This window comes from Schistocerca piceifrons, chromosome 10, assembly GCF_021461385.2.
Source record: "Schistocerca piceifrons isolate TAMUIC-IGC-003096 chromosome 10, iqSchPice1.1, whole genome shotgun sequence".
Classification (NCBI taxonomy): domain Eukaryota; kingdom Metazoa; phylum Arthropoda; class Insecta; order Orthoptera; family Acrididae; genus Schistocerca; species Schistocerca piceifrons.
The window spans coordinates 118,097,453-118,109,644 of record NC_060147.1 but is presented as its reverse complement, the minus strand read 5'-3'; the positions used below and the strand labels follow the sequence as shown (position 1 = coordinate 118,109,644).

General features: G+C 43.8%; 1 protein-coding gene across 1 annotated transcript in view; it reads left to right on the top strand.

Annotated features, from left to right (window-relative positions):
- Positions 1-12,192, top strand: part of LOC124718742 (peroxidase-like) — a 102,010-nt gene that overhangs the window by 49,212 nt on the left and 40,606 nt on the right. The window contains exon 6 of the mRNA XM_047244357.1: positions 11,287-11,485. Within this exon, the coding sequence (XP_047100313.1) occupies positions 11,287-11,485 (199 nt within the window). The remainder of the gene's footprint in view (positions 1-11,286; positions 11,486-12,192) is intronic.

The following is a 12,192-nucleotide window of genomic DNA, read 5'->3' as shown; positions in this document are numbered from 1 at the left end:
GGCATATGTCTGAACTTCATAGTTTTATTACTTCGATTTAAGCAGCTTTTTTAATACTATCGATGAAAATTTTCTTTCCAGTAATTGTAAAAAAAATACGTAAATCTCCCAACTTTTAGATAATATTGTTTCGTTTTATTATATAGGGTATTTCAGAAGTGATGGTCAATAATTCACACATGGAAAGTACAGGCCAAAAGTAGCTAAAAATCTCCAATTAACATGGGTCTGCAAATCAACCGTTGCCGAGGTATCGCATTAATTCTAGTTGGGAACCAACTATAAACGCCCCTGGATACCGCAGTATTTACGCTGCTATCTCAAGGTTTGGGATCGACTCCCTGTTTATTTACGTATGCGCAACTACTTTCCTTTCCCCCTCCGTCCACTGTGCCGTACCAGCCTAACAATCAGTTTCGAACGTGAAGGCACCACGGACACAGTCTACACCAATGAAGAGTTGGCTGACATGCACTTCATGTGTGGCAAATCTAATGGCAGCACCGCTGAGGCTGAACGATTGTGCGGAAAAGCTGTTCCTTTTCGCAGGCAGCCGGTTACATCAGCGGCTTAGAGAGACCGGGAATTTCGCGCACCAGGTACTAGAAGGTCGACCCAGATCCATAGTACCCGATGTCGAGGAAACAGTGTTACGCATTGTACACGAACGTCTGAGTACGTCAACAAGGAGGATTGCTACCTAAGAGCGTGTCCTGAGTCATAGCAGTGTGTGGCGGATTTTACGTCGGCAAGTACTCTATCCGTATCATCTTCAGCGAGTGCAAGTCCTCAGCAATGTAGACTTTCCTTCTAGAAAGAATTTCTGCCAATGGGTGCAACAACAGTGTATCCTGAATCCCCTGTTTGTAAGCAGTATTCTGTTCACGGATGAGGCTGGATTAATCCGTGACGGTATTTTTAGATGATGATGTACAGATGTGTGTGAAATCTCATGGGACTTAACTGCTAAGGTCATCAGTCCCTAAGCTTACACACTACTTAACCTAAATTATCCTAAGGACAAACACACACACCCATGCCCGAGGGAGGACTCGAACCTCCGCCGGGACCAGCCGCACAGTCCATGACTGCAGCGCCTTAGACCGCCGGTTTTTTTTTTAAATTTTCATTACTGTCACATTTGGGCCGATGTCTATCCTAATGCAACACACGTATCACGAAATGAGCAGCGTTATTCGTTGAACGGCAGGACTGCTCGGAGACTGCATATTTGGACCACACTTCCTGCCACAGAGACTAACCGGACAGCAGCACATGCGGTTCCTGCGGTCTGTACGTCCAGATGTACATTATGATGTCCCACTGAACCGACGTCTGAACATCTGGTTCACGCATGATGGTGCTCCAGCACCGTCCTCTAACTCGGACATACGGTCAGCATTGCATACGTAGAGGAAGGCCTATGCCGTGGCGTCCGAGGTCTCCGAATTTAACCCATGCGGACTTGTATGTATGGGGTCATGTTAAAAGCCGGCTCTACGTTACCGAGGTCAACTTTCTTCAGGAATTACACTTGCAGATTGAAGTAGTTTTTCGGCATTTACAAAAATCCCCAGGACTGCCTGAGAGGATTCGCAACTCGTTTCAGAGCCGACCTCAGTATTGCATACCGACGCATGAACAACATTTCGAACACCTACTTTAACGTTTAGAGATGCCACTTGTTCCTAGACACTGACAAACCGTAACAGAAACTATGTTGTATCTCGACAACGATTGGTTTGTGGGAACATATTTATTGGAGCGTTTTAGCTACTTTTGTCCTGTACTTTCCGTGTCTGAATTATTGACCATCACTTCTGAAACACCCTCAGACCACCATCTGCTGCAAATAAACATTAGATTTCAACCTAACAGAAAGAAACCACCAATGAACAAAACAGTTAGAACTGATCCAGAATACCTTAAACTTAACAAGAGGGAAATTCTCCAGGAAATTGGACAATGAAACGCAACGAACTGGAATGAACTTGCAGAAGTACTGAAAAACACTATGAAATTTGGCAAACCCCCAAGAAAGAGAAAACACAGATGGTGGAACAGTGCATGTGATCAAGCAATAGAAGAAAGAATACAAGCTTGGAAAACTTTCAGTAGCAACAAAACTACAGAAAAATGGCAGAAATTTTTGAGAATACAAGTTCATCCAAGGTAATACGAAGAGAAAAACGTACATATGATAAAAGCCGGCTTAAAGAAATTGAACAAGAATTTATCAGGAAGAACACCAGAAATTTTTACAAAATTTTCGAGGTAAACCTAACAGGGTATCAACCACCCAATCTGTGCTTTCGCCGGTCCGATGGGTCACTGGAAACCAACCCTAAAAAGAACTGTCAAATTTTAGCTAAATATTTTCACTCACTCCTCAACTGCAAGCCTCCGACAGAACAACTAGATTTCGAAACACCCACATCTAATCCCGATTCAAATCCACCATCACTTAAAGAGGTAATGGAAATAATCAATTCTTTGAAGAACAACAAGTCTCCAGGGGAAGACGGAATCATAGCATAAATATGGAAATTAAATAACAATAATCTCACACAAACAACCCACAGAATTATACCAAATATTTGGGAAACTGAACAAATACCTGCAGAGTGGAAATGTGCATTAATTCACACTCTCCACAAAAAAGGTGCAAAAACCGATTCAAATAATTACAGGGGAATTCCACAGCTCCCTGTAATATACAAAATTCTTTCAAAGGCCCTGTTGAACAGACTAGAGGAACAAGCTGACCAGTTAATAGGGGAGTATTAGGCAGGGTTTCGCAAAGGTCGATCTTGCATCGAACAGATATGAAACTTAAAAACAATTTTGCAAATGAGAAGATAATACTGTGGTAACTTTCGTCGATTTTAAAAAGGCTTATGATTCAACAGATAGACAAACGTTGTTTCACACCTTAAACGAGTTCAGGATTGACAGGAAAACAAGGTCAATTATTCAACAGGAATTAGCAGATACAACCTCCAAAGTTAAATTCAGCCGGCCAGAGTGTCCGAGCGGTTCTAGGCGCTTCAGTCTGGAACCGCACGACCGCTACGGTCGCAGGTTCGAATCCTGCCTCGGGCATGGACGTGTGTGATGTCCTTAGGTTAGTTAGGTTTAAGTAGTTCTAAGTTCTAGGGGACTGATGACCTCAGCTGTTGAGTCCCATAGTGCTCAGAGCTATTTGAACCATTTTTAGTTAAATTCATAGGAGAAACATCAGAAGCATTTCATATCCATACTGGTGTTCGCCAAGGAGATGGAATGTCCCCCCTTCTGTTTAACATGGTTCTGGAAAAAATTGTGAGGACACGTGAAAAGGAAATAAGAGGAATTCAGCTTGGTATTAAAAGAGCAGAGAATCAGGGTGAAGTGTCTGGCTTTCGCGGACGATCTTGCCATTCTGGCGAACAATAGAGAGGAAGCCAAACTTGCATTGGAAAGACTATACGAAATCTCACAGAAAATTGGGCTACAAATCTCCTACGAGAAAACACAGTACATGAAAAACAAACCTGTAGATAATCTCCCCATTACTACTCAATACGGGAAAGTGGCACAAGTTGCCCACTTCAGATATCTGGGAGAGAGAATCCAACCATCAGGACTGAACTCAATATAAATAGAGATAGAATCTCCAGATTACAAGAAGCATATAAGCTTACTTGGAATCACTGTAATAATAAATCTATTTCTGTCAATGCGAAACTAATGCATTACAACACAGTAGTCCTACTAGAAACACTTTATACTGCAGAAACTACAGTGATTCATGGTCATACTAAGCTCAGAGAGACTGAAAAACAGGAAAGAAAAATTCTGAGGAAAATATATGGACTAGTGTTTTGGGAAGGAATTTGGACGAAGAGACCAACTAGAGAGATTTGCAAAAAGATAGAAACAATAACAGAAACCTTTAGAAACAGAAGGATGAAATTTTATGGACATATCAGAAGGATGAATAAAAGCAGGCTCACAAGACAAATCTTTGAGATAGTAAACAAGAGCAAAAACAAGACAAAGTGGATCACTGAAGCAGAAGAAGACATTAAAGAACTGGGGATCACACAAAACAACATAAACAATAGAGAACAGTTTAGCAACATCAAACAGAAACTCACACTTAAACAAGAACACACGGAGAACAGAACGGGAAAAAGATGGTCGAAAGAACTCAAGAGAGAACACAGTGAACGTATGAAGAGAATTTGGGAAGAACGAAGAAAGAAGAAGAAATCTTAACTACTCAAGTTCAACCGCTCTCTCAAAAGGGCATAACCGAAAATTATATATATATATATATATATATATATATATATATATATATATATATATATATACAGGGTGTTTCAAAAATGACCGGTATATTTGAAACGGCAATAAAACTAAACGAGCAGCGATAGAAATTCAGGCGGACAAACTTTCGAAATTACAGTAGTTACAATTTTCAACAACAGATGGCGCTGCAAGTGATGTGAAAGATATAGAAGACAACGCAGTCTGTGGGTGCGCCATTCTGTACGTCGTCTTTCTGCTGTAAGCGTGTGCTGTTCACAACGTGCAAGTGTGCTGTAGACAGCATGGTTTATTCCTTAGAACAGAGGATTCTTCTGGTGCTGGAATTCCACCGCCTAGAACACAGTGTTGCTGCAACAAGACGAAGTTTTCAACGGAGGTTTAATGTAACCACAGGACCGAAAAGCGATACAATAAAGGATCTGTTTGAAAATTTTCAACGGACTGGGAACGTGACGGATGAACGTGCTGGAAAGGTAGGGTGACCGCGTACGGCAACCACAGAGGGCAACGCGCAGCTAGTGCAGCAGGTGATCCAACAGCGTTCTCGGGTTTCCGTTCGCCGTGTTGCAGCTGCGGTCCAAATGACGCCAACGTCCACGTATCGTCTCATGCGCCAGAGTTTACACCTCTATCCATACAAAATTCAAACGCGGCAACCCCTCAGCGCCGCTACCATTGCTGCACGAGAGACATTCGCTAACGATATAGTGCACAGGATTGATGACGGCGATATGCATGTGGGCAGCATTTGGTTTACTGACGAAGCTTATTTTTACCTGGACGGCTTCGTCAATAAACAGAACTGGAGCATATGGGGAACCGAAAAGCCCCATGTTGCAGTCCCATCGTCCCTGCATCCTCAAAAAGTACTGGTCTGGGCCGCCATTTCTTCCAAAGGAATCATTGGCCCATTTTTCAGATCCGAAACGATTACTGCATCACGCTATCTGGACATTCTTCGTGAATTTGTGGCGGTACAAACTGCCTTAGACGACACTGCGAACACCTCGTGGTTTATTCAAGATGGTGCCCGGCCACATCGCACGGCCGACGTCTTTAATTTCCTGAATGAATATTTCGATGACCGTGTGATTGCTTTGGGCTATCCGAAACATACAGGAGGCGGCGTGGATTGGCCTCCCTATTCGCCAGACATGAACCCCTGTGACTTCTTTCTGTGGCGACACTTGAAAGACCAGGTGTACCACCAGAATCCAGAAACAATTGAACAGCTGAAGCAGTACATCTCATCTGCATGTGAAGCCATTCCGCCAGACACGTTGTCAAAGGTTTCGGGTAATTTCATTCAGAGACTACGCCATATTATTGCTACGCATGGTGGATATGTGGAAAATATCGTACTATAGAGTTTCCCAGACCGCAGCGCCATCTGTTGTTGACAATTGTAACTACTGTAATTTCGAAAGTTTGTCTGCCTGAAAATGTACTGTTGTCCCAAGCATATTGCAACAAACGGTGTATTTCTATCACTGCTCGTTTAGTTTTTATTGCCGTTTCAAATATACCGGTCATTTTTGGAACACCCTGTATATATATATATATATATATATGTGTGTGTGTGTGTGTGTGTGTGTGTGTGTGTGTGTGTGTGTGTGTTTATGTGTGTGTAAACTTTTATGGAACGCTGTATTACACCTCAACACTTCAAGTGACACAGACACGTGACTATATCTTCAAACACAGTCCCAAATGTCGCAACCTTCTCCCAGTCGCTCAGTTCCTCGGAAATATAAATCCGCTCTTTGGTTACGGAGACAATCTAGAACCTCTGTGTCAACGCCCTTATGATCGCAAAATCTCTTCTCCCCCCAGATGTTCTCTCAGATTGCCGAAAAGATGAAAAAGTTTCCTTCTCGACCAGCATCAGGCCCGCCTGTTCGTCCTTGGACAAATTGTTGGCACCATTTCACTACAACTACACGTGACATTGCATTTGCTCTGTATACTGCCACAATTTCACTGTGATTCTGTGTGTAATTTGGCCATTTTTCTCCACAACTGTTTCACCGTCCCACGTACTTCAGCCTTGGAGTACGTTTCCAGTTGGTGCACCATTTTACTCGCACAAGGTGATTAATGTAGCTATCATCCATATGGCAGCAGGATTGTGCCTGCTGGGAACACAGAACGTGTCCCCTCTCCTGACAATGCGCCATTGTTGCTACGGAGTCATCTTAGCATGAGACGACATTCGTAACTTACTTTCTGCATTATGACACACATTACTTTGTGAAGTCCCTACGTGTACTAGGTCTCCCAGGAGGAATGGTCAGAATTCATGAGAGTAACGATGATTCTAAGCAAAAAAGTCCCGTATATATGGGCTCTTAAATGCATATCTTAAGAGCTATTAGTGTAAGCGGCCTTCCCGCAGTGGTAACACCGGTTCCCGTCAGATAACCGAAGTTAAGCGCTGTCGGACTGGGCTATCACTTGGATGGGTGACCATCCGAAAAGCGGGTTGCACTCAGCCCTTGTGAGGCAAACTGAGGAGCTACTTGATTGAGAAGTAGCGGCTTCTGTATGGTAAACTGACATATGGCCGGGAGCGCGGTGTGCTGACCACATGCCCCTCCATGCCCGCATCCAGTGACGTCCGTGGGCTGAGGATGACACGGGGGCCAGTCGGTACCTTTGGGCCTTCATGGCTTGTGCGGGAGGAGAGAGAGAAGAGCTATTAGTATTTCTTCAGCAGAAGAGGTGTGTTTCACAGTTGCGAAGAGGAACAAGTGTTCGTAGGTCTGAGGGATTGCACTTTAGAGCCCGTGTTTATTGGACATTTTCTCTTGTTTTGGTTCGCACTAGCGCTTCTCAAAGTGTGGAAAGCGGAGAGATTGCATTAGTAGAGGTTTGTTTTACAGCATCGACGATGGACATTTTGGAGCCCATGTTTAGTAGACTTTTTAGTTTCGAATGATCGTCCCTGCCATGTCCCTGAATATTGATTATTACTTCTGTGGCACCCTGTATATAAGTATGAGACAGCAATGTAAATATAGTAAAAATAACTATTGTGTTGAAGGACCTGCACTAGGAAAGGGTAGTTAGGAGAGGGAAGGTTATAGGATGTGAAAGGTTGTACGGTTCATATCCTCTAACCTTTCCTCTCCTAACTACGGTATGGGTCTGAACAAAGGGCTATATATGGATTGTAATTTCGAGATAGGCTGGAAAGGCTTGATTGGTGGAATGCCGATATGGATTGTAGAATTGGGATTTTATGTAGGACACGATGAGGAATGGAGTAGAATAAATGGAGAAAGAGAGCCTTAATGTGGGGCAGACTGGTGTGTCACATTAACGTTGGTGTAGGTTTAATTGTCTGGGAGAGGAAGTCAGTTGGGTTCGATGGGAAGGCGCCATGGAATGGGTGTGGGTTTCTGTATGGTTAATGGGATAAGTCCCTACATGTGGAGCAGTGTACTAGGACTGGAAGAACAAATATGGGGCTGTTGGTGTCGAGTTCGTGAATATTGAGATATATGGATGTGTTTGAAGAGGTCTATGATCATCATCATCATCATCATCAGTGTTCTGCCTAAAGGCAGGTTTTCACATGGTAGTTCTCCAGGCTGTCCGGTCTTCTGCCATCCTCTTCAGGTCTGCATAATTTCCTCTTCCCTTTATGTCGTCTAACACCTTGTATCTCCGTCTTCCTCTCAGTCTTCTCCCACAAACCGTCTACTAGCAAGCACTCCCTTCTCAATGAATGTCCCAACCAGTTCTTTTTCCTTTCTATTACAACCTTCAGCGGACATCTTCTCTCACCAACCCTTTCCAATACTCTTTCATTACTCACTCTTTCCATCCAGCTTATTCTCTCCATTCTCCTCCACATCCACATCTCAAATGCTTCTAACCTTTTCTCATCCTCTCGTCTCAGTGTCCATGTTTCTGCCCCATATAGTGTCACACTCCAGACAAAACATTTGCCAAGCCTTTTCCTTAGTCCTTTATCTAATTTGCCACATAAGAGTCTCCTCTTTCTGTTGAATGCCTCCTTCGCTATGGCTATTCGAGTTTTCACCTCCTGGTGACATCTCAAGTCTTCAGTTATTGTGCTTCCGAGATATTTAAATTCACTTACTTGGCTTGGCCTATGAGGAGTAGGAATTTGAACAAGAGGCGAAGGACACAAGTTGAAGACGGTGTCACAACGCGGACTAAAGTGTGTGCTGAGTCACCGTGACGGGCGCCGACTGAAAACTGAGTCAGAAAATAAGAGGGCAACAGCTGCGAGAGTCACTGCAGAACATAGTGTCGCACTTGTGAACACTGTCAGCACCGAAACAACACGAAAGGAGCTCTATAAGTATGGAATTGCAGGAACAGCTGGAATTCCAAAACCACTAGTCAGTGAGGCAAGTGCCCGTTACAGGAAAGCGCGGTGCCGAAGCCACAAAACACGGACTATGGAGCAACGGGATAGGCTCGGACGAGTCTTGTTTCCCACTGTTTAGAAGGTTGCCTAATAGCTATCCAACACCATTAGCGTACTTGAACCTGCCACTATTATTCAGGAAGAACGGTATAATATTCCCTTGAAAAACATACACGACCTGAACTTATCCATTGTGAGGCGACTGGAAGTATTGAATGCCAGTGGGTTTGCTGTATCGTATTGTTCTTGTTGTGGTCTTCATTCCTGAGACTGCTTCCATGCAGCTCTCCATGCTACTCTATCCTGTGCAAGCTGCTTCATCTCCCAGTACCTACTGCAGCCTACATCCTTCTGAATCTCCTTAGTGTACTCATCTCTTGGTCTCCCTCTACGATTTTTACCCTCCACGTTGCCCTCCAATGCTAAATTTGTGAACCATTGATGCCTCAGAACATGTCCTACTAAACGGTCCCTTCTAGTCAAGTTGTGCCACAAGCTCCTCTTCTCCCCAATTCTATTCAATACCTCGTCATTAGTTATGTGATCTACCCATCTAATCTTCAGCATTCTTCTGTAGCACCACATTTCGAAATCTTCTATTCTCTTCTTGTCTGAACTATCTAACGTCCACGTTTTGAAACGTCCCCTTTGAACAATTATACACGACTGTGCTTAACCTGACACACAATATTTTTAGCGCAACGCAATCCGACTTTCAAAATTTCCTACTAAAGAATGGCCCTGACAAACATTAAACTATACCTTTCACAAATCACTTACCTCACAAAAATCTTCGCTGCTCAAGCTACTGCAATACAGCGAGCGCCACTACTGCCAGCTAAATAAAAGATTCAAACTACTGAAGGCACTAACTACTGATAGGGATAGTTAGCAAATTAAAGATATTAATAGAGAACAAACAATGTATTTACCTTGATATCATCATATATAAATATATCAGTTCATGAAAAATTACAAAACTCCGCCATCTCTCTCCCCACATCCACCACTGCTGGCGGCTCACCTCCAACTGCGCAACGCTACGCGCTGTTCACAGCCAGCTGCCTAACACTACAATGGCGAGTATTACAACAATGCAAAGCAGACACAGACTGCCCACAGCACAGCCAGTGATTGTCATACAGAGGTGGCGTTACCAATAAAAAACCTAAACAGCCTACTTACATAGAGAAAACATAAACAGCCTACTTACATAGAGAAAACATAAACAGCCTACTTACAGTTTCACTTCCATACATGGCAACACTCCATACAAATACTTTCAGAAACGACTTCCTGAGACTTAAATATACACTCCATGTTAACAAATTTCTCTTCTTCAGAAACGCATTCCTTGCCATTGACAGTCTACATTTTATATCCTCTCTACTCCGACCATCATCAGTTTTTTGCTCCCCAAATAGCAAAACTCCTTTACTACTTTAAGTGTCTCATTTCCTAATCTAATTCCCTCAGCATCAGCCGACTTCATTCGACTACTTTCCATTATCCTCGTTTTGCTTTTGTTGATGTTCATCTTATATCCTCCTTTAAAGACACTATCCATTCCGTTCAACTGCTCTTCCAAGTCCTTTGGTGTCTCTGACAGAATTATAATGTCATCGGCGAACCTCAAAGTTTTTATTTCTTCTCCATGGATTTTAATACCTACTCCGAATTTTTCTTTTGTTTCCTTCACTGCTTGCTCAATATACAGATTGAATAGCATCTGGGAGAGGCTACAATCCTGTCTCACTCCCTTCCCAACCACTGCTTCCCTTTCATGTCCCTCGAATCTTATAACTGCCCTCTGCTTTCTGTACAAATTATAAATAGCCTTTCGCTCCCTGTATTTCACCCCTGCCACCTTTCGAATTTGAAAGAGTATTGTCAAAAGCTTTCTCTAAGTCTACAAATGCTAGAAACGTAGGTTTGCCTTTTTTTAATCTTTCTTCTAAGATAAGTCGTAGGGTCAGTATTGCCTCACGTGTTCCAACATTTCTACGGAATCCAAACTGATCTTCCCCGAGGTCGGTTTCTATCAGTTTTTCCATTCGTCTGTAAAGAATTCACGTTAGTATTTTGCAGCTGTGACTTATTAAACTGATAGTTCGGTAATTTTCACATCTGTCAACATCTGCTCTCTTTGGAATTGGAATTATTATATTCTTCTTGAAGTCTGAGGGTATTTCGCCCGTCTCGTACATGTTGCTCACCAGATGGTAGAGTTTTGTCAGGACTGGCTCTCCCAAGGCTGTCAGTAGTTCTACTGGAATGTTGTCTACTCCGGGGTCCTTGTTTCGACTCAGGTCTTTAAATGCTCTGTCAAACTCTTCAGACAGTATCGTATCTCCCATTTCATCTTCATCTACATCCTCTTCCATTTCCATAATATTGTCCTCAAGTACATCTCCCTTGTATAGACCCTCTATATACTCCTTCCACCTTTCTGCTTTCCCTTCTTTGCTTAAATCTGGGTTTCCATCTGAGCTCTTGATTTTCATGCAAGTGCATCGTATTAGGCATGGTAAAGTATTATGTTGTTGGTGTTGTCCGTGTGGTTGCAGCTGAGTGCGGTGACGTCGTACCTGGATGCCTCGCTGGTGTACGGGTCGGACGATCAGACGGCGGCGAACCTGCGACTCTTCCAGAAGGGCCTTCTGAGGACCGACACCTCCAACCACGGCCGCCACTTCCCGCCCGCCTCCAACAACAAGAGCGCCGCCTGCGATACAGCCAGCGACGGCGAGTCCTGCTACGCCGCAGGTCAGTCTCTGTCCCCCTACGACTGCCTCCGGTCCCCCTACTACTGCTTCTGCATTTGCCACCGGACTGTCACCACGGTGACTTCAACGACTGGTTGGAAAGGAATCCTTAAACAAACGCAGGCTATAAGGACTACCCACATGTGTTACCCTACTGGCCATTAAATTTGCTACACCACGAAGATGACGTGCTACAGACGCGAAATCTAACCGACAGGAAGAAGATGCTGTGATATGCAAATGATTAGCTTTTCAGAGCATTCACACAAGGTTGGCGCCGGTGGCGACACCTACAACGTGCTGACATGAGGAAAGTTTCCAACCGATTTCTCATACACAAACAGCAGTTGACCGGCGTTGCCTGGTGAAACGTTGTTTTGATGCCTCGTGTAAGGAGGAGAAATGGGTGCCATCACGTTTACGACTTTGATAAATGTCGGATTGTAGCCCATCGCGATAGTGCTTTATTGTATCGCGACATTGCCACTCGCGTTGGTCGGGATCCAATGACTGTTAGCAGAATATAGAATCGGTGGGTTCAGGAGGGTAATACGGAACGCCGTGCTGGAGCCCAACGGTCACGTACCGCTAGCAGTCGAGATGACAGGCATCTTATCTGCATGGCTGTAACGGATCGTGCAGCCACGTCTCGATCCCTGAGTCAACAGATGGGGACGTTTCCAAGACAACAACCATCTGCACGAACAG